Source organism: Mesocricetus auratus, unplaced genomic scaffold, assembly GCF_017639785.1.
Source record: "Mesocricetus auratus isolate SY011 unplaced genomic scaffold, BCM_Maur_2.0 Super-Scaffold_100007, whole genome shotgun sequence".
NCBI classification, from domain to species: domain Eukaryota; kingdom Metazoa; phylum Chordata; class Mammalia; order Rodentia; family Cricetidae; genus Mesocricetus; species Mesocricetus auratus.
In genome coordinates, this window is record NW_024429191.1 from 48,116,294 (window position 1) to 48,139,296 (window position 23,003).

Sequence of the window (23,003 nt, forward strand, 5' to 3'; positions counted from 1 at the left end):
CAATAGAACTGGCCCCCCATGGAAGTGTGGCCTTGTTGGAGGAAGTGTGTCACTGGAGGTGGGCTTTGAGGTTTCAGATGCTCAAGCCAGGCCCAGGGTGGCTCTCTCGCTTCCTGTTACTTCCAATTGGGATGTGGAGCTCTCAGCTACCTCTCCATGTCTGCCTGCATGCCCCATGCTTCCCTCCGTGATAATGGACTAAACCTCTGAACTGTAAGCCAGCCCCAATCAAACGCTTTCCTCAGCAAGAGTTGCTGTGGTCATGGTGTCTCTCCTCAACCACAGAGACTTGTGTTTGAGAACACCCTGACCTCTCTAATGAGTGACCACGTGACGGTGGCTGTTTTCCATATGATCATTTTTTCCCCCTGTACTTCAGTAAGAGCTCATTGTCTCCCTTCTGTAAACCTGCTTTAAAAGAAACAGCACTGTTCTCTCTAACCTGACTTAGGAGGCGATGGATGGCCAGCTCTCAGGTACACCTGAATAGAATAAAGATTGCTTCAATTTGGCCCGAAACTGTGGTAGTGGTTTTATTCCCATCCAGTGGGATTAACAGGACCACATCCCATGTGATGGAAGGAACCATACTGTTATTTCAACCTTCACCATCCCAGGACCCAAACACCAGGATACACCACTTGGGATGCCGGGTACAAAGTCCAGAAGATCCCTGTCAACACGGTTGACCCTATAATGTTGTGTTACATGCCCTTGCCAAGTTGCAGCTCACCCCACTTCCCCAAGGGGGGTCCCTGGGTCTCACCCCATATAAGCAGGCAGAGCAGGACCCAGACTGAAGCAGCAGCACGCAGGAAAGACGCGAGTGAGCCCTGGGGTATGCCTTGGAATCCACTCAGCAGCTGGGGCAAGTCCCTGCTTTGGCTATGGTGAGTCTCAGCTACAGAGCCACCCCAAAGGCAAAACAGGCCCAAGTGTGGGCTTCTGGGGCATGCCAACTGGCCGAGGTAGTAAAAACACACCTGAAAATGTGGGGTGTCCAGTGACCACGTCAGGTGCTTTAATGGGCTGGGAGTTGCCTGGGTCTGGAGACAACAGAATGGGAGGCAGGGAATATTTGAGTCAGGGCTCTAAGATTGACAGCTAGTAATCTAAACGTCATTGGAGGGGGGGGCTCCTCAGAAATGAGGGAAGCTTCAGAGAAAGGCAGGGAGGAACAGGGCAAAGAGGGCTCTAGGGTATAGAAGGGGAACATGGACAGAGAAGGGGGCACGGGGGAAATGGAGGAAAGTGAAGGACAGAGAGGTCTGTGAGGAACCTTTTAACCTTTCTTCCCTTTCTCCCACTGTCTTTGATTCTGGAGCAAGGGCCTAGCTTCTAAGTCCATCCCATCTAGTGGCCTGAGACCATTACCAGCTGGCCTGGAAATGATGCCGAGGGAAAGGAATTGATGGACCTGCCGAGCCTTGCCCACTCTTCCAGCCTCAAGCTAAGCATGGACTTCAGCCTATCCCTCCCTTCTTTTGGGGTGCCCTGCCCAAGCCTGCCCAGGCTAGTCCTCCAGCACCGAACCCAGGGTAACTCTTCTTGAGACTTCCTGAATTACACACTAGGAGTGACTCCATGCCCCAAGCAGGAAGAGGAGGAAGCATGGGAAAGAACAGGGGGGAAGGAAGGGGAGGATTCTTGACAGCTAATTCCCAGTCAGGTCCAAGGCCAGCAATTTGGAATCTGCCCTTCAACCCTGGAACCCAAGTACAGAGAAAACTTTTATGAAAGATAGTTAAATATGTAAGTACATTTTTAAATTGCTGTGCAAGTGTGCACACTAAATGTTTTTTGCTTTGTTTTCAGCTTTAACTCATCATTTATGAATATAGTTAAAAATTTTTAAATTGTACCAAATAGTCACAACAGCATCACTTAGCTAACTAGAACTGAAAGTACTACACTTTTTTTTTCAATCAGGAAAGGGGAAGAAGCCATTAATCAGTATAAAAGGAGAAGGAAGAGGAGGAAAAAGCAGGCTCTAAAAGTAGCTGTGATCTTAACATTCTAGGCTTAATGTGTACAGATGCCAGACAAAGGGTGTTCACAAAAGAAGCTGTGGTGTTTGTGGTTATTAGGGTTAGTGAGGACCGTGAGAACCGGAGGGGTGACACCTGGATCAAAGTGACTTTGGCCAAGGGATGATGCAAGCCCCACATGGCGTTTTCAATTTCAGGGAAAAGGGGGGCGTCTAGGATAGTCAGGCCTTTGCATTTCCCGATGCCACATCCATGGATTCGGTTGTGAACAAAAATTCCTGAAAAGAAGCCCGTCAGCCCGTGACCAAGAAACTCCAGGAACTGGAATTTCACTACTGTGGAGATTGGAATTTTGTTCAGAGGCAAATTACTTTATCTTGAGCTAGTTCTATCCTGTTGGAACAGCCATTCCTGTCCCACTCTGTATCCAAACTAATATCTTGTGATAATAAGTAAAAACTTCAGCCGGGCAGTGGTGGCACACCAGCACTGGGGAGGCAGAGGCAGGTGGATCTCTGTGAGTTCGAGGCCAGCCTGCTCTACAGAGTGAGTTCCAGGACAGCCAGGGCTACACAGAGAAACCCTGTCTCAAAACAAAACAAAACAAAACAAAACAAAACAAACAAACAAAAACCCTCTTAGAAGCTTAGAACACTAGCGTCCACCACTCCACGAGCCAGGAATGTCATAAAGCAGCATCTCGGCCTTGAGACTAGCTCCCCATCTCACTGAATCCACCTCTCTGGCCCATCCACTGATGCGTTTTAAAGTTGGCTTGATTTGTGACTTCCTTCTTTCTGTAAAAATATAAAAACCTTATGAAACTGCTTCCATGTTGGAGCATGGAATCTGGGGTAACCAAAATCTGTGTTCCCAGGCCATGGTCACTCAAAACAGCCCCAGCATAAATTACCTCTTACTCCCCTTATGATGAGAGCTGCGGTTTTTATGTCAACACAGCCAACCATGAATCTGTGCTGTGCAGTTAGGCCTAGGAAGGTGTATCTGCACTGAGCATGTACTACTTTTTTCTTGTCATTATCTCTACCATATATATTACAAATAATGAAGAAATTACTTAAGTACACAGGAAAAAGTGCATCGGCACTGTATAAAAAGTTATATCTTAGCTGGATGGTGGTGGCGCATGCCTTTAACAACACTCGGGAGGCAGAGGCAGGCAGACCTCTGTGAGTTCAAGGCCAGCCTGGTAAACAGAGCTACACAGAGAAACCCTGTCTTGAAAAAAAATTTTTTAAGTTATGTCTTATATAAAGGACTTGAGATCCAAGGAATTTGGTATCCACTACAGTCCTTGAATTGATGCCTTATAGATACTCAGGGGTAACTACATTTTTTTTTAAAGAAAGTTAATCTAGCCCTATAACTACACATAGTTGTTTTGTTTAGACAGGTTCTTACTGGCAGCTCTGGTGGGCCTGGAGCTCACTCTGTAGACCAGGCTGGCTTCAAACTCTCAGAGATCCACCTGCCTCTGCCTGTTCAGTGCTAGCACTGAAGGTGTGCATGTGCTACCACACCTGCCCCTCACCCCCAGCACACATGTAAGTATATGTGTGTAGGGTATGTGTGTACCACTTTTAAATTGATTTCCATATGCTAGCTCAAAACAAAACATCCCATGAGCCAAATCAAACCAATTTGTCCTGCCCATTCTCATTGTGGGCCTGTGCAGCTTTAAGGGGCTTCCTTCACAGGCAGACTCGATTCTGTGTGTGTGTGGGGGGGGGGACTGAGGCTCTGTGAGTCTAACAGTCTCCCAGACGATGCTGATGCTGCTGGCCTACCAGCTGTGCCTCTCTTAGTGAGGACTTGATTTCATCTCTTTCAGATTCTGCCAACACCATCTCCATCCTGTTTGCCTGACCAGGTCCTGGACACTCACTACCTAGTGGGTGTCTGCTGCCAACTTCCTCCAGAAACTGTGCCAACGACAGAGACAGCTAGAGTGAACATTTCAAAGTCCAGGCGCTGTCACCTCAGAGCTCCACAAAGGAAACTTCAGTGGGGGATTTGTCAGGACTAGGTGTGGATGTTTGTTGCAAAGATCTCAGGGGAAATGTTTATTTTATTATTATCATTTCACCAGTACCCAGCTAAGTAGATAATAAACTATTCATCTGCCATTCTGGTTAGCAAAGTTTGGGTGCAGCTAGTTTCCCTCCCCCAGAGCATCAAAGCAAGCTTTTCTCTGCACTTGGGCAAGTGATTTGGTTCTGCCCATTGGAGAAGGGACCAGTTTCTGACCATGAGTGATGGAGAGGGAGCAGGATGGATGCTATACAGAAGCCCTGGCCTTTCCAGGCCACATAATGACCCCTGACCTGTAGAACACGAGGCCTCCACGTCCTCTGGGGTTTCTGATCCCAGATGCTCACTTCTGGAGTCTCACAGGGCCCAGAGAGTGGAGCTCAGGGTTCTTGGAGCTGAGGGCCATATGCCACAGTGCCCTGAATCCCAAGGCCAGCCACTCGAAAGCCTCACTGTAAGAGCCACAGGGTGGTGGAAACCACTTAGCCCCCCTCATTCTACCGCTGAGGGGAGCCTGGAGAGCACTTCAGATCTTCCCAAGGTCACATGCTGGCTTGCAGCAGGCTCCTGGCTCAGAATCCTTGGAGGCGGAACTGGACAGAAGCTGACATATAAGCCGACATCAGCCAGCATCAGTCTGACGGATAGCAGCAACTTCAGGAAGGACCTTGCACAATAGTCCTGAGGGGATGACAGCTGTCTCAGAGAGGAAGAAAAGTGTGCATAGGGAGGATCATGGCCTAGAGATTCCTGCATGAGGCTGTGGAGAAACCTTTGGCTCTGACAGAACTGCAAATACAACCTTGCAAATGCTATCCCCAGAATTCTGTTATTGTGCAGTATATAGCTTGAGCAGCCTCTCTGAGAAGCCTGTTTTATGTTCAGGGAAAGGGTAGCTCTGGGGGAAAATTCCAGACCTACCAAACCAGTGTGCCCAATGTTGTTGCTTCCTCTAGGGGAAACTCCTTTTCTTGGCTAAGGAATCAGTCCCTGTCCCCTAAATCAGAGAGGAATAGGGACACTTGGCTTGGGTGGTATATATCCTGCGGGTAACTCCTGCCTAGTTTTGACCTGACCCCCGGGAAGTGCACCCACCCCCCAGAACAGAACTGAGTGGTCCCTGCGGGTGAGGGAAGGAAGACACAGTACCTGTCCCCAGGGAGCATCACTTCCCAGTGAACTGGCCTGGCCTGGCTTTCTCCAGCTTCCTGCGCCTCTCTGGGGGAATCTCCTGCAGGCTGATGCCATGGTTGCTGGCCCTGCAGGGAGAAGACTGCAGCCTCAGAGAAGAGAAACGGGTGAGGGAGGTCAGGACTTGGAGTATTGCTGCTTGGTATGGGACGAGACTTGGTGTGGGAGGCACAGAGGGCCCATTGCCTGGCGCCACTGAGAAGCCAGTTACCCAGTGTCACCCAGCAGGTTCAAGCCAACCACTCACCCTGGCTGCAGATCCGGTGGTTTGGGAATGGGCTTGTTGAAGCCGACTCTGCCCACAAGCCAGTACGTGTCTTCAGCACCCTTGCCCTGGGGAAACAAACGAGGGGAGACATAGGCAGGCCAGGGTGAGAGATGGAGAGTCTTTAGGACTAGGTGAAACCCGGAGACCATACGTCTGTAAGGACCCCCACAAAACATCGGAGTGTGGCCCAGACTTACCTTCAGCTCGGTGCGGCCTCGCCGCTCCATCTGGAAGCCCTGGTCCAGCGCACTAAGAATCCGAACAGTGCTCGTATTCACATGGATGCGGTAAGCTGGGGCAGTGAGCGAACACCGTGATCTCAGGACTCACCTCGCATGCCCCCATCCTGGACCACCAGCTCCCTCCAGCCTCTCTCCACCTCCCCGAGCTCTCCTTTGTTAAACTCACGCAGCCCAGTGGACTCCATTCGTGAGGCTGTGTTGACTGTGTCCCCAAACAGGCAGTACCGAGGCATGGTGAGGCCCACCACACCAGCCACGCACGGGCCTAGGGAGGTATGGCACGTCAGAGACGGCAGGCAAGCGGAGACTGGGTTGAGGCTGGCGGTGCCTAGCTAGGCTGCATAAAGGGCCCTGAGAGACCCTAGCAAGCACCCATCCTCTCTACCAGCTTCCCCAATAAAAACATTCAAGGCAAGGCCCATCCCACCCCACCCCTACCAAGGGTATGCCTCCTGTAGCTGAAGCCTGGAGCTCAGCAGCGGGGAGGGCTGAGTAGTCACCTGAGTGCAGGCCAATGCGGATGCGCACTGGGACCTCAGGCATATGGCGCATGCGGAAAGAGCCTACGGCACTGAGGATGTCCAGAGACATGTTGGCAATCTCTGCGGCATGCCGCTGCCCATTCCTTTGTGGCAGCCCGGAGGCCACCATATAGGCATCTCCAATTGTTTCCACCTGGGGGGAAGGGTAGTGTCTGTTCAGTTCTGAACACCCCTCCCCCAGTAGCTATAGCAGTGTCGCTTGTCCGGAGGTCTAAGGGGGTTAAGGACAGAGAGCCCAGAAAAGCCTAGGTGGTAGTCAGGAGCTGCCCTGGGGCCTGAAGGAGGAGATTAGTGACAGGAGGGCTGAGGAAAGCCAGCTGGTGCCCTGAGGCAGGTGGAACTGCTCCATTTAAACTGAAAGCCAGAGCCAGGCAACGCTGGAACGTGCTTTAATCCCAGGACTCAGGAGGCAGAGGCAGGAGGATTGCTACAAGTCTGAGACCAGCCTGGTCTACACAGCAAGTCCTAAGACACCCAGATATCCATAGGAAACCAAACCAAACCAAAGGGTGGGAGGTTTGTATCTCCCGGAACACTCCACCTTATAGACATCGTGGGCACCAATGATGGCGTCAAAGAGTGTATAGAGGTCATTAAGCAGGTCTACCACCTCAATGGGCTCACTCATGGCGGAAATGGTGGTGAAGCCCACAATGTCACTGAAGTATAGTGTCACCTCTTCAAAGTACTCGGGCTCCACAGATGTCCCCATCTTCAGGGCCTCAGCCACAGATCTAAGAATGGGAAACCGCGGGGTCACCTGGAGGCTACCCCAGTCTGGCCGCCCTCTCCCCACACTCCCGTCCACATAGGCACCCACGGAGGCAGCATCTGTGTGAGCAGCCTGTCTGTCTTCTGCTTCTCCTGCTCTAACTCCTCTGTGCGTTCTCGGATCAGGTCCTCCAGGTTACTGGAGTACTGCTCTAGCATCCGAAGCATGGAGTCAATGATGTTCGTTTTCCGGCCCTTGTTGATGCTCTTAAACTAGGAGAGGAGAAAGCTATTTTAAAAAGACACCTAAGACTTTGGCTGCCATGGCCCTCTCCTGTACCCTCTCATGGGTCTATACATCTGAGCACCATTTACCTTCTACTCATGGAGCACCCCCAGACTCCTGGTCAATGTTTGCAGATATTATTAGGAGTTGTGTGGAAAATGAGGGTTCCCACCAACAGCTTCTCTGAGTTGGAATTGACAAGGCACTGAACTCAGGCTAAGGGTTTTCCCATCTCAATAAACCAAGTACATGTCTGGTTCTTAGTCAATGTTATTTGATTTGATTTAATTATTTCTCCCACCCAGAGTTCTCTTTCCCATTCCAAAGGCTTCCACAAGTCCTCATCTGCATTCAAGACCTTCCCTACCAAAGTTGCAGTCCTTAGGAAAGAGCCTAAAAGATCAAAGCTCCTGCCAGCCTGCTTGCCCGGGAACAGGACACTAACAAGAATCTGGGATCCCCAGGGGCCAGCCCAGTCCTTGCCCAATCCTAGCTCCTGACCAGGTCAAAGGTGTGGTCCATAGAGGGACGAAGTTCTGGCTGCTCAGCCCAGCACTGTGTCATCAGCTGGATGCACTCCATGGGTGCCTGGTCCATTGACACCAAGGGCCGACACAGTGGCGGAGGGCTCTGCACCCTCTGGATCACTTCTAGAGGCAAGAAGAAACTGTGAGAATTGGGCGACCGCAAATAAAGCCCACCTCTGACGCTGGCCTCGGATGGAGCACTGAAAGAGGGTCTCATGAGTCCAAGCCTGTCTCCAATTTGCTATGTAGCTGAGGACGACCCCGGAACTTCCAAGCCATCTAGTTCCACTCCCAAGCAAGTGCTGGGACCACGGGCTTGTACTACTATGCCGAGACATTGCGGTGCTGGGAACTGAACTCGGGACTTTGTGTACGCTAGGCAAGTAAGTACTCGACTAACCAGCTAGAGAGAATTGTTTGTTTGTTTGTTTGTTTGAGACGGGGTTTCTCTGTGTAGCCTTGGCTGTCCTGGAACTCACTCTGCAGACCAGGCTGGCCTCAAACTCACAGAATCTGCCTGCCTCAGTCTCCTGAGTGCTGGAATTAAAGGTGTGCACCACCACAAGCCGCCTGGCTAGGAGTTTTAAATTAACACTTCCAAGCTTTAGGAGATGGCTCAGTCAGTAAGTGCCTGGCATTCAAGCCAGAAGACCTGAGCTTGGGTCTCCAGCAGCCACATTAAAATAATTAACAGCTGTGTGATGGAAGAGCAGGGTGGGTCCAGGGTTAGGACAGAAGCTGTTTCATCTGTGTCCTGAAACACCTGCCTCACGCTTGGCTTCCCCACTACTGTTTTCAGAGCCCAGCTCTAAGAAAGTCACCACAAACTTAAGTCTCACCACGGGCTTCACTTTGTTAAAGAACCAGGTTGGGTCTGGCTTGGCCGTTTTAACCTGGCCCCAAGCCACCTTACCCTCGGGTGTTAGCTCCAGCATGGCATAGGGGGTGCTGCGGCACACGACCTCCTGCATGATGATTCCCAGGCTAAAGACATCACCAGCTAGTGTTCCCCGTCGCTCCAGGGCTGGGTCCCGAAGCAGCTCTGGGGCTGTCCAAAGCTGATCTAGGAACAAGGAAGAGGGGCATTGTCACCAGAGAGGCTGCGGTGGCCTTGAGGATCAGACCCTCGTCCTCACTGATACTAATTAACACAACAACCCCTCAAATATCTCAGAGCAGAAACTATTTGAGATTCAAAACTTTTCAGAGAAAAGTCCGCCCTCACGAAGGCGGTGCCTAGGGCAGACTCCGCCTCCAGAGAGCCAGCTTTCAGCAAACCAGAGCGTATCCCAGAGCTCAGGCTTAGTGTTAGTAGATCTGGAATGTGAAGAGTGCGAGGAAGGGTTGGAGGGGAAAGCACTTGCAACTATGCAGATCCTAAGGGATGCTCCAGTGCCGGGGGGGGGGGGGGGGAGGGGTAGAACAGCTGGGGACTCCTACCTTCCGCACTGGGAGGCTCAGGTAGCACCCTTTGCGCTTCCAGCAGCCGCCCGTGGCCATGATCTGTCACCTTGAGCACGAACCTCCCGTCCACCACGCAGTTCCGAGACTTAAGCCTCCCGTGGGCCACACCGCGATGGTGCAGATATCTCATTCCCTTGGAAGGAGTGCAGGAAGAGACAACCTCAGTTCCCCTGACCCCCTCCCCCGCCAGTACATCTCTACCTCCCACAAACACACACCGGCACACACACACACACCGGCACACACACACACACACACACACACACACACACACACACACACACACACACCTTGATGAGGTCCAGCAAGAGCGAAGACTTGAACATCCAGTCCAGCTTTATGTCTCTCTGGGCCAGGAGATCATGGAGGGAGCCCCGAGCACAGTGTTCTGAAACCACAGCCAAGATGCCCTCCCCAGGGGCGGCAGGACTGTCTGCTGTCCCTGCCAGGAAGAGCCCCAGGTAGAGGACCACGTTCTCGTGCCGAAGCTCCCGCAGCTGAAAGGCAGAAACCCAGGCTTTTTCCCCCCAGGAGGCAATGCACGGAGCACCAATATCCCCCTCCCCCATTCAGTGTCTCGGGCATCCAAACTGGGGATATACGATTGAAAATGGTAAGTAAAATAGGAAGGGGGGGGTGGGAGGCCTTTCTTCTCTCTATAGTTCTGTTCGGATTATGAATGGCGAAGCTTAAAATTATGAATGAAAAAACGAACATACACTGGGGCTTAGGACCCAGTCAGGTTCCGATTTGCTAACTAGAAAGCTGAGGGACTTAGTTAACTACAGAGTTACGTCACGTCGTAAAGGGAAGGCAGGAAGAAGCTTGCCATACCCTGCTCTTTCTAATGTGGCAGTTGTTGGTGAAGGGCTGGACAGACCAAATGCTGCTGCCTTCCAGCTGCCCCTGGGGCCACATGCCCAGTTAAGAGCTGCTTTTCATTTTAAACACCTAGTGTCAAACGGTGACTTTGTCCACAAAGGCAACTCACTTAAGTCACTCCCAACTCTGATCACAAGCCCCAGTGGCTGCCTCCTGGTAAGAGGCCCAACTACGGATGCTTGGTGCTGGGGGAAGGGGCCAGGAAAGCTGAAAACACCGGGGTAAGTTGTTCTACTGCCTCCTTGCCAAATGCCCACTTTATTCATACGTCAGCACAGCTGGGGCCACATCCCACAGGTGTCCTCGCAGCAGTGGAAACCCATTGACATTTCCTGTTTTTATGTGTGCATATCTGCATGTGTGCACGTGTGTGGGCATGTGTGTGCCACGGCACCCATGTGGAGATCAGAGGGCAATTTGGCAGCAGTCAGCTCTTTCCTTCTGTTAATGGGGGTGACTAGACTTGTCAGTAGGCACCTTGGTCCAGCCATCTCAATGGGTCCTCATTTTTACTTTTTTTTTTTTTTAACCATTTCACTCAACACAAATCCACTGGCCTCTGATATTCCAGACCCTGTGCTGGGTGCTGGGAATATGGTAGCACCCTCATTTGACTTCCATCCATGTGTGGAGGCAGATAAGCCAGACCATAGCTGAATGTACAACTTTTGTGATCAATTAACATGTCATTTGTCACATATAACTTGTGATAAGAGTGTCAAAGAGAAAGGTTAATATCATGAGATATGGTAGGAAGTCCTCTCTGGAGTGGAAGGAAACCCTAGGAATTACTCCTGTAACCTGCTACAAAAAGAAGCCAGGAATGGGCAGGACAGCCACCCAACTCCCCATCATGGCTCACCTTGGAGAAGGCCGTCTTGGTTGCTGGCCTGATAGCCATGTGATGATCCCCTGGAAATTTCTTCAGCCAAACCCAGTCTCCCTGCAGCAGAAGGTTAAGGAATTGAGCCCTTAAAGCCCCAAGATGCAAGCTGCTCTAGGGCTGTCACATTTCCAGTGCCCCCGAGCCCCAGTGCCCCAGTGCCCCAGTGCCCCAGCACATCTGCCATAAGACAGAGAACATCAGAGGTAAACGGCTCAATGTACGCCCATGCGTTTCACGGGTAGCTGGGTCAGAGCCCAGGTGAGGACGATGGGAAGTCATGTATGGTGGTCCTCACCTCCCAGATACTCCCATCAACAGTCACACACGCGGACTGTTACACACACAGCCCTCCTCACTATGCCCTGTCATGAGAGAGAACTAGGAGTCATCAGGGATTATTGTGAACTAGCTGTGGAGGGAGGGGTCTCGCTCTGGACCCTGGCCTCCTTGTCTCCAGCTGCTTGTGGGGTCAGCCCATGGCATGCCATGGTGTGGCCACTTGGTTCAGTGACTTGCTGCTGTCATCTGGATGAACAGGGAGCCCTTTGTTCTTAATTTGCCCTGGGCCTTGCAAATCAGATTAGTGGTCTGACCTGTTGCTAAGAGATATGAACTAGAAGAGATTCATGAGGATTTGGTATTGACTCCTATTAAGCATTTGGAAGTAAATGTAGAGATAAAAACTGGGGTTGCATTTAGTGGGCAGGGCCAGAGAGAAGAAAGACTTAGCATAGGCAGAGAGTGGTCCCAAGCATCTAACACCGTGCTTAAAATAACAATAATGTGGTGCGGGGAGATGGATCCATGGCTAAGAGCACCAGCTATTCTTCTAGATTCAATTTCTAGCACCACACAGCAGCTCACAACTGTGAAATTCCAAGACCTGATACCCTCACACAGACATACATGCAGGCAAGACACCAGTGCACATAAAATAAAAATAAGTAGATTATTAAAAGCAACAATAATGTGTCTCTAGGAAGCGGTCACCATGGTCTCGGGTGACACAGGGAGAACTTGTGCGTTCTCTCCAAGGCCTTGGGCTTGGGTGCTCTCCTCACTCTTCCCGATGAGCTGAATTCTCCAAACCTCCTCTTGGCATTTCTCACCCACTTGACCACATTCACATGTGCTGGCCCAGCTGTTAGTGCTCTCTGGCATTTCTTTTCTGGTGGAGGGCTTGTGTTCATGAGTCTGACCAGAACTGGTTGAAAATGTTGAGGGGGCAGGGGCAGGGACTCGCAGTAGAGAAGGCGCTGGCCTCACTGGCTACACCAGCCTGATCCCAGCATGCTCCAGAGCAGCCCCAGCCTCCAGATTTTGGGTTTTGGGGAGCTCTCACCTGAATCTTGTGGCTGGAAGGATTTCCAGATTGGAGAATCAGGTTAGGGTTGCTAAATCTGTGACTTTTGCCCTAGATCCTGCCCAGCTTCATCTCCCTGCCTGGATGCTCCAGGGTACGACTTAACTCTCCCTTGATAGTGTTTTTCCTCTTGGCATGGGTTCCAGCATTCTTCCTGTTTTTCCCCTCCTGGAGTACCAGCTTTAGCTCACCTCATAGAGGCCAATGTTGGTGCTCTCTGGGGGCTGGCTGGGGACACTGCGAATGTCTGATGTGCTCCGGGTAGCCAGACTCGATCTACTGCCCTGGGCCACCTGAGGACAGAGGGCAATGCAAGTGTCAGAATATATTCAGGGGTTAAAGACCTCGGCTCATGCTGAGTTCTGTGGCTGAAAGAAATGAGGAAAAGGAATCTGCAGGGCAGGTGGAGATGGTACCCAGTACACCACAGCTTACAAAACAAATATTTCTTTTCTAGTTGGACCTTCATACCAGCCCAAGACAGGACTGTCACCCCTATTGCATAGATAAGGTCTCTGATTCCCAAGGACACAGCTGGGCCAGAAGCTAAGTTTCTCACATGGGAGCTGGGGGGATTGCTGGCCTGGGGGAAGTACAGGTGCCTCCTGGCTCCCTGCTTTCCTGACCTTCCGAGAGCTGCCCCCCTGTGGGTGGAGGAAGGTAACATCTTCCAGAGTCAGGATGATCTTGTTGGGTCCGGAGACCATCTGCATGTGTAGCAGCCTGTGCCTGGTGGGGGACATGGTCATCCCCACAAATTCCATAAGAGGCCAACAGGGGATAGAGCAGAACGGTGACATTAGTTCAAGGAAGTGTACTGGAATATAGCTATTCCCTAAAAATTCTGCCAACTCCCTGGGTCCCTCCCCAAAATGGCTTTCCCCCCTTTTATGGCCCTCACTCCTGTCTTTGTGACCCAATTTTACTTCCCTTACTCACCTCAAGTAATGAGCCAGGAAGGCCCCAGTCAGCGCCACCCCTATCACCAGGAGGAAGCCAACAAAGACCAGGCCTGGCTCCACTCCTGAAGGGACAAAGAGACGGACACTTGGTCTTGGAGGGAGAAGGACCTCTTAAGGGAGGGAGATGTTCAATCAGTCATGACAAATCTAAGAAATGGGCTTGCTGTGTGCAAGCTCACAGATTCCTCAAAGGGGTGGTCTGGAGATGCTGCAGGGTCCTCAAGGGCTTTGGAAGTCCTTGATTGGAACCCTGAGCAAGATATGGGCTGAAGGAGGGCCGGGGAAAATATCGGGTTTCCCTCTCTCTCTCAGAACTTTGTGAATTGCCCATGCTAACTGTTTCCATGGGAGCCTGAGGGTGCTCCCCTCACCTCCGTTGCAGATCACATCTGGATCGAACCAGCAGGAAGGGTCTGGCCCAGGCGCAGGTCCCCCTCGAGGGAAGTGCACAGGGGTCCCAGCTGAGCGCATAGAGCCTCGGATGGGATCCAGCAGGTGTGTGGCGAGGAGCCGGTCTCCAGAGGCATCTGTGTCCAGCAGCACAAAGGAGGGCTCCTCGGTTCTTCCCAGGACCCCGCAAAAGCCAGAAACTTGGGCTTCCTGAACTTGGCGGGCCACAGATGCACCTGACACCCACCCACCACCCACAGCTGCTCTGGCTCTCGTCACTCCTCCAGCCAACAGGAAGACAGCATCATAGATGGTTCCAAACAGTGGAGACACCTAGAGGAGAGGAGAGGAGAGAGTGAGGACTTAGAACCCATAAACGGGCGAGAATTCTCTGGAAAGCCTGTTCCTTCATCGGCCCCACTAGCTCTGAGGGTTCCTATCTCCTAGGTGATGGCTCCCCATCCTCCTTATTGTCTGTTGGCATTGATGGTACCTCCTTTCAGAAATGAGGTTCTTCTCTCATCAGTTCAGTAACTTTCCATAGCTGAGACTTTCTCATCTAGTTTTTTGCCTGGCTTATACCTTTAATCTCATCACCTACCTGCATGCCTGTAATCCCAGCACTCAGGAGGCAGAGGCAGGTGGATCTCTATGAGTTCAAGGCCAGCCTGGTCTACAAAGTGAGTTCCAGGACAGGCTCCAAAACAATACAAATAAATCATGTCTCAAAAAAAAAGAAAACAAAACAAAACAAAAAATCTCATCACCTACCATTCATCTAAAACCCCTCCCCTAATCCTCTGCTCATGTCTTTTTGTTGTTTATTTCATTTATTGAGTCATGATCTTTCTAAAATGCTGAGTTTGACCTTAAACTCATTATGAGGCCTAGGAAGATGGTGGATCTATCTGGATCTATCTTTACTCCTGCCTTCTCCCTCCTCTCTCTTTTCCACTCTTTCTTACATAACACACACACACACATACACACACACAGACACACACACACATACACACACACACACACACACACACACACACGCACACGCACACACCACACACACGGTACATCCCAAAGCAGATGTTGAATTTTCGATCCTCTCGCTTCAGCCTTTTAATTATCTATGATTACTTGCCCACGTTACCAGGCCTGCCTTGGTTATCAGGGTTTCCTCCATCCCTACCCCAAAGAAGTACTACCGTTGGTACCTCTCCTCACTACTATGCCCAATTCCTGTTTCTTGGGATGGCAGATACCACGGAACACTAGTGACACATGGTGTGTGAGACAGTCCTCTCCTGTGAGCAAACATTCCTTTGGTTTAGGAGGAACCAGATGCTAAGGGAGTGGAATAGTGAAGGCACAGGGAAGCAGGAGGGCTTTAGGCATGCAAAGGAGGGAGGAAGAGGTGGAAGGTTCCGGACCTTCCCCTAGGTCATGAATCAGAATTATCGAGGGGGGAATGGGTAGGAGAGAGACAAAAGAGAAGGGCACATTTAGGGGACCCAAAGTGGCTTAGCCTGGCAGAAGTTCACGGAAGATGTAAGGGAAATGAAGAGTCAAGTCCTGCTAGGACTTGTGAAGACGCCTCCACCTCTACAGGGTGATGAAGGCCCCCAACTCAGGCTGCAGGAAGCCATCCGAAAGCTACAGGGAGGGCTTGAACCAGCTCTTGGAATTGTAGACCACATCCCGTTTCTGAAGCCAGATCTCATTGTTGGGGGAGAGAAACCTGGGTCATGTGAGAGTTGGGAGATCCTAGGCGTGGGTCCAGATATGCTGTGGCCTGGGTCAGGGCAGTGCCAGTGAGGGAGGACAGTACAAATGGAGTCTAATGACCTTCGGGAGGAAAAGTAACAGTGCTTCTTGCCTGGGTTTGGCGGTGACAAGGAGGAGAACGGGGCTCCAGCATGTGGCCGTACTGCTCACTGACAACAAATGGCAGCATCGTTGCCCTTGCCTTTCTGACTGACAGACTCCCATCCCATCTCCCGTCCTTTCTTCCTTCCTATTCCAAGCACCTTCATGAAGGTTAGAGGCACTGCTGGGTTGTGGTTCAGCATGCCTCCTCACCCATTCCCACCTTAGCCTTCTTTCCGTGGTCCCTTTGCGTATGAGTATGGCTATTCATTTGTTTGGGGAAATTGAACCTAAGGCCTTGCACAAGTCTGCCAAGCAGCCTCCACTGTGCTGTGTGACCATCTCTTGGCCTGTTTGTCTGAGGCAGGGTTTCTCTGTAGCTTTAGAGGCTGTCCTGGAACTCGCTCCATAGACCAGGCTGGCCTCGAACTCACAGAGATCCACCTGCCTCTGCCTCCTGAGTGCTGGGAATAAAGACGTGTGCCACCACTGCCCCACCCATCTCTTGTTTATGAGATAGGCCCCTCAATTGACCAGACTTGTCTTGAATTTGCTCTATAGCTCAGAGAGGTCCTGCACTTTCTATCCTCCTTCCTCAGCCTTCTGAGTACCCGAGATTACAAATCCATGTTGCCAGTCCTGACATGAATATGGCCTTCTTGATTACTAATTTTCTTCCTATTAATACCTAGTTTCCCTTCTTCCTCAATAGCTTCTAGACTCCCATGTGACTGGGATGGAATTAGATGGTCTGAACTGAGATCCTGGTGATCAAGGAGTTCTGGTTACTACCTGGGTGTTGGAAACTGTCTTTGGATCTTGGATCTGATTATGGGACCCCCCCATCCCCACATAGTTAAGAGCACCGGTGTGACCAGAGAGCAAAGTCGGGGACCCAAAGAGCAAAGTCGGGGACTAGGTGTGAAGGGTGAATCTGCATCCCTCTCTTTCCCAGAACACCAGCTGCTTGTTGGGTATGTTCTCGAGGTACTGGGATAAGCCTGCTTTGAAGCAAACTAAAAATGACATGGCGATTTAGGATTTACTCCTTGGAGCCTGATTTGAGAGGTCTCATTGCCTACTCTCGGGGAGGGGGAGGCGTAATCATAGTAATGAGGATACCCTAAGCAAAACTAGAACTTCCACAGCACCCAGGAAACTCCAAATCCGCGGTGACTAAGGGTCACTCCTTGTTGGCTCCACCCACCCCTTTCTCATTGGCTCCACCCTCCCCTTTCCCATTGGCTCCACCTTTCCCATTGGCTCCACCCTCCCCTTTCTCATTGGCTCCACCCTCCCTTTCCCATTGACTCCACCCTTCTCATTCCCACCGGCTCCACCCTCCCCTTTCCCATTGGCTCCACCCTCCCCTTTCCCATTGGCTCCACCCTTCCCTTTCCCATTGGCTCCACCCTCCCCTTTCCCACTTTGTCCACGCGCCCCTTCACATTTCCCACCCCCCACTCCCCCACTTCCTACTGGTTCCATCCTTCTCTCCTTGTCTGTTCTCTGCTCACTTCCCTGACTCTGCTCCCTCTTCTCTATTCATTAGTCCGTCTACCTGCTGCAGGTTGAGGTCAGGGGGCAGCTCCTGGTGCTCTTGGGCCCTGCGCAGGCTGTCCTGCACGCTGCCTCCCGGAGGACAGTGGCGCGTGAGTGTGAGCACCGCATCGTGAGCCCTGCGAAGCCGGGAGCTGTTGACAAGTGCAGCCAGAGCCTCCGGGCCTGGAGACAACGCATAGTGCAGCGTGTCGAAGGGCAGGAAGACCAGAGAGCCATCAGTTAGTCCCAGCTCTTCTGCAGCTTCCAGTAGGTAGCGCTGTTCCTCGCCTCCCAGCAGCACCGAGTGCATCACCATGATCACTACTGCGGACACAGAACTTGGCTCGCTGCGCTGCCCGCTGCCCGCAGGACCCGCCCATCTCCCGTCACTCTACATGGGAGCCTACCTCTAACTCTAGGCCCCTCCCGGATCCTCCTGAGGGCCTTCCGAGCTCCAGACAGGTCTGAGGGCTCCATGGAGGTTACTAGGGCAACCGGCAAGCCCCGGGCCCTGAGTGCTGTGGACAGCGCACGTCCCGCCTCCACCCACAGGTCCTGGGGCGCGGTGATGAGGGACACGCGCGCCCAGCGGAATGCTCTAAGGAGGACGTAGAGGGCATCTGCAGCGGGGGTCACCGCCGGGGCTGTAGTGCCAGCCGCCCGCGTGCCTGGGCAGCCCCAGGGCACCAGCGCTACTCCAGCCTCCTGGGCTAGTAGCTCTGCTGGCCGGCAGGCTGCGGGGTTCACTGGACCCACCAGGCCAGAGACTCGAGCCAGCGCAGAGGACACAGCCCCCAGAGAGCCCGGGGTCAGGCAGGGCTCTGGGAGCAGCGCAACCTCGAACCGGGGACCTCCGTCCAGGGCAAGGTCACGATTCAGGCGGTTGGTGGCCAGACCCGCAGCCAGATCCGGGCGGGCCCGGGCGAAGATGGGGTCACAAGTCCAGGGGCCCAGGACCCCCACTTTGAACACGGCCGAGAGGGCAGCGGGCGGCGGGAGCAGCAGCAGGAACAGGAGTCCGGGCAGCCGAGGCCCTGGCCAGCGCAGGACCCTCGAAAGGCTGGACGAGGGCTGCCACACAGGGACGCAGAACCCGGCGTCGAGAAGCCCACCCGCTGGCAGGAGCCACGCGGTCATTGCCCTCTTCTGTGAACACAGAGCGAGCAGGAGAATTGAGACCCCCCCCCCAGATCTCCCTTAGGGTTCTCGGCTCAAGTCGGTTTTTCAAATCCCTCCCAACCCCCAGGGTGTCTAGGCTTCCACTCACTTGGAGCCTAGATGGGGGCACTGGCCCAAGGCCTCTTTGGCCTGGCCTGCTTGTCCGAGCTTGTTTATCCTCCCTCCCTGATCAGCAGCCTCAGGTCCGGTGGGAATACTCTCACACCCTCACACAGGACCCGCGTCCACCGAATGGGTCATTTACTACTTACCAGGAAGTCCCGGAATGGGACCTGGTTAAGGGGTCACAGGGTCGATGCCCCTTCTGTCTCCCCTGGCAGCCCAGCCCAGGGCGGGGGTGTGGGAACTGCCCGATGCAGCCCTTAATCTTCCTAAGCCGATTAGGATCTTTTAATCAAGCAGAGATGGGCGGGCTGATGGAGGGTGGGAGTCCCTCATGCTCCTCTCTTGGGTGGGATCTGCCCTGCTTTTAGACAACCGGAGCTGCTTAGCTAAACACACATGGAGGAAAGCTAAAAGAATCCGGCCTGTACCGCATGCAAATTCACTGACAGGTCTTAGACTTGCGCGTGAAAATCAAAACTTTATATTTTTTCAGTTGTCTCTGCAAATTTTGAATCAGATAAGAATCATCCTGGAGTTGGGCAATTGTGGGACACGCTTTAAATCCCAGCACTCAGGAGGCAGAGGCCAGCAGATCTCTGAGTTCAAGACAAGCCTGCTCTACAGAGCAAGTTCCGAGACAACCAGGGTTGTCTCACAAAGAAACCCTGTCTCAGAAAAAAAAAATGCTACAAGGATGTCAGCATCAGTCAGGTGTAGTGGGAGCCTGTAATCTCAGGAGATAGATGTGAGGGGTTGGTGACTTTGAGGCCAGTCTGGCCACATAGTGAAGTCATGTCTTGGACCAAACAAAAGAACATTGTCAAGATGGCTCTTGAAGAATGACTCTTGTGGTGAGCCTCTGGCTTCCACATGTACACGCATACACAGAAACACACACTCATCCACATAGAAACACACACACACACACACACTGTGGTATACTCACACTCACAAAATCAATGAATAAATGTAATAAAAATCAATATTAGGGGTTAGAGAACACTTGCTGCCTTCCAGAGGACCTAGGTTTGACTCCCAGCGCCTACATGGTGCCTCACAACTTTCTGTAACTCCAATTCCAGGAGATCCAAAGCCCTTTTCTGGCCTCTGAAGGCAGGTGCACAGACAAACATGCAGGCAAAACAGCCATACACATAAAATAATAAAATAAGACTAAGCCAGGAGTGGTGCATGCCTTTAATCGCAGCACTTGGGAGGCAGAGACAGATGGATCTCTTTGAGTTCTAGTTCAGCTTGGTCTACAGAGTGAGTTCCAGGACGGCCAAGACTATCTAAACCCTAGAAACCCTATCTAAAAAAATTAAATTAAATTAAAATATAACAGAATGGTGCAGCACATATACTAAAATTGGAACCATACAGACAGGATCAGCATGGCCTCTTCGAAAGGATGACACACACACTTATGAAGTCTCCATAATTTAGTCTCCCAGAGACATCATCAGATCTCATCAGCATGGCTGCCTAAACAAAGACACCAATGGGCATTCTAACATGAAAGGGGCCAAGCCCAGGGGTCTCTTCCCTACATAAAGAACTACAGGCAATGGTCGAATCCTGACAGCAGGAGGAACGGTCTCCCCCAGGAAAGAGCCCTCCAGTTGCTGTCGGATACCAAGCGGTCAGCCCTGAGGTCATATACATACAGGTAATATTATACAGACTGAGAAGGTTGGATTTATATATTTAGGGGTATATATATAAACAATTAAGGAAAAGAGGCCATGAATTTGAGAGAGCAAGGAGGGTGCATGGGAGAGGTTGGAGGGAGGAAAGAGAAGTGGGAAATGATGTAATTATAACTTCAAAAAATAAGGTGGAGAGAGATAGATCAATGTCAGTCTCTGGGTGTGCACAGACCAGTGTGCCCAAGTATACACAAGTACATAAGTGCATACTCCACAAACACGCATGCTCCAAAAAACACAGGTGAATCAGGGTAGACAGCATGAGTAAGTTCTTTGCTATTTTTTGTAGTGTTTCATAAGTTTGAAGTTATTTCTGAGTAAAAGGTTGATAGAAGATGCTAAAAAGAGTATGTCTTTACCAGTTCAGGACAAAAAAGGATTTATTAAACAAGTATATCAAGTATATAAAGTCCAAATTATACAGGTAAAGATGAATAGGTTTTTTAAATGCCTGGCTCTAAACAGAAGCATACTACAAAGAAAACATGAGCCACTGACTAGAAACTTTTCACAGACCAGCAAATTGCTAGGGGTGCAGCTCAGGTGATAGAGAGCTTGCCTAGCACGCAGACAGCACTGGGTTCAAACCCCAGCACCACATAAAACAGAGCACAGTGGCACACGCCAGTAATCCTAGCACTTGGGAGATAGAGGCGAGAGGATCAGACGTTTAAAGTCATCCTCAACTACAGATTGAGTTCAAGGCCAGCCTGGGGTCCATGAGACACTCTCATAAGTAAATAAACAAGAAAGAAAGGAGGGAGGGAGGAAGATGAAAGAAAGAGAAAAACAGCTAACAAAAGTTGGTATCTGTATATTTCTCCTTTTCTACATCCATACTCATCCAAATCTCTATCTATACCCATAGACAAGATAAACATCCTAGTTTTAAAATGGACAAAGGATATGAGTAGGCACATCAGTGGAAAAGCTTAAGAGAAAATGCTCAATCTCTTTAATAACCAAGATGAAAAATAAAACAATTCACACCATTCACATCCATCAGATTGGCAAAAATACGAGTGAGACAATACCGGACTGTTGAAACATGAACTTACATTTTCTGGTGACAGTTTACAGTGGCAGACAGGGCCAGCCCATTTTCCAATATCTCTCTATGACAGTTAATTTGATGAGATAAAAATCACCGCAGGAACACACCTGGGGTGGGTCTCTGAGGAAGCTTCTGGGAGGATTTAATTAGGAAGAGAGATCCACCCTGAATGTGGGTGGCAATATTCCTTGAGCTGAAGCCCTTGTTCCTAGTAAAAGGAAGGGGGACTGAACACCAAGGCCGACTCCCTGCTTCAGGGTTGCTGAAGCAGAGGGACCAATCACCTTACGGTCCTGCTGCCATGCCTTCCTCAGCAGGATGGACTGTGACCTTAAACTGTTAGCCAAAACAGTCGCACCTTCTTTAAGCTGCTTGCTCTTGTCACGGATTTTGTCACAGCAGCAAGAAAAGAAGCTAACTTCTATTTGTGGAAGAGCAAACTTGGACAAGTCGTTGTTCATTTATTCACTAAAAATACGCTCACTGGAGCCGGAGAGATGGCTCAGTGGTTAAGAACACTTGTTCTTCTCCCAGAGGACCAGGGTTCAATTCCCAGCACCCACACGGCAGCTCATAACTGTCCAGCCGGGCTACACAGAAAAACCCTGTCTCAAAAAATAGAAACAAACAAACAAAAAAAATCAAATCTTTAAAAAATAATAGTTACTGGATGTCTTCTGTGAGTTAAGCAGTGTCCTAGGCTCTGGAAACAGGAGTGAAGTAAGACTTTAAAGTTGCTGTCAGCCGGGCGTTGGTGGCGCACACCTTTAATCCCAGCACTCTGGAGGCAGAGGCAGGCGGATCTCTGTGAGTTCGAGGCCAGCCTGGTCTACAAAGTGAGTTCCAGGACAGCCTCCAAAGCTACAGAGAAACCCTGTCTCCAAAAACCAAATAAATAAATAAATAAATAAAGTTGCTGTCTTCGTGGGGCCTACAACCTGCGGAGGGCAGGAGACAACAGACGAGCTCAAAGGGAGGAATAGATAGCGTGCACAGAAAAACACCAAAGTATTTTGCATTTTTTTGTTGTTGTTTTTGTTTTTCGAGACAGGGTTTCTCTGTATTGTTTTGGAGGCTGTACTGGAACTCACTTTGTAGACCAGGCTGGCCTCAAACTCACAGAGATCCGCCTACCTCTGCCTCCCGAGTGCTGGGATTAAAGGCGAGTGTCACCAACGCCCGGCATGTTTTTTGCATTTTGGTGGGAGACAGTTATTTCTTATTTGCGGTGTCCTGCATGAGCTGGTCCAAGGAACCTGAGTGGGGTGACTTGGGAATGCAGAAACAACAGACACACATAGAGCAAGCCTGGGATTGGGGGAGGCATGCTGGCTCTGATGACAGGGCACCTACTACAGAACCCAGGAACCCAGCAGGTTTATTATGTACATCTGACCTAAGGGAGGAAGTTCTTCCTATACAGTTGAATAGGAGGCAGGTTTTTGATCCACCCGGAAGGGGGACAGGTCCAGCTAATCTTGGTATAAAGTCTCCTAGGGAGTGGGCTAGTCTGTAAACCCTGGGAGGAGAAAGTTGGAGTGGATGCTTTCTCTACACTTTGCCAATGTTAGGAAACCAACTGAGCCTGACCTGGAGAAGGCTCTGCCACTTCCAAGGTCTGAGGCTCCATGGTCAGAGTGATCTGCATTTGATCCCTGGGTCCCACAAACTGAAAGGTGAGAACTGACTCCAACATGTTGTCCTCTGACTACTACATGTGTGCCACGGCATAAATGTGTCCATACACTTGTAGAGAGTAAAGCCACTGTGAACTTAACAATGAATCCATTCTTTGGAGCT

At 51.0% G+C, this 23,003-nt stretch overlaps 1 protein-coding gene and 1 pseudogene across 1 annotated transcript; one reads left to right on the forward strand and one right to left on the reverse strand.

Moving 5' to 3' along the window:
* Nucleotides 1-507: 507 nt before the first annotated feature.
* On the reverse strand, nt 508-18,297 carry Gucy2d (guanylate cyclase 2D, retinal). The gene is made up of 19 exons (XM_005067565.4): nt 17,564-18,297; nt 17,176-17,480; nt 13,736-14,087; nt 13,342-13,426; nt 13,029-13,131; nt 12,594-12,695; nt 11,016-11,096; nt 9,562-9,768; nt 9,248-9,404; nt 8,721-8,870; nt 7,782-7,930; nt 7,104-7,267; nt 6,825-7,017; nt 6,242-6,416; nt 5,908-6,006; nt 5,697-5,791; nt 5,479-5,564; nt 5,190-5,299; nt 508-4,721 (listed from the first exon to the last, which is right to left on the reverse strand). The coding sequence occupies exons 1-18, from the start codon at nt 18,291-18,293 to the stop codon at nt 5,206-5,208; spliced, it is 3,327 nt and encodes a 1,108-aa protein (XP_005067622.1). The 5' UTR covers nt 18,294-18,297; the 3' UTR covers nt 508-4,721; nt 5,190-5,205.
* A 1,492-nt stretch (nt 18,298-19,789) lies between these two features.
* Nucleotides 19,790-19,886, forward strand: LOC121141613 (annotated as a pseudogene).
* The last annotated feature ends 3,117 nt before the right edge of the window (nt 19,887-23,003 follow it).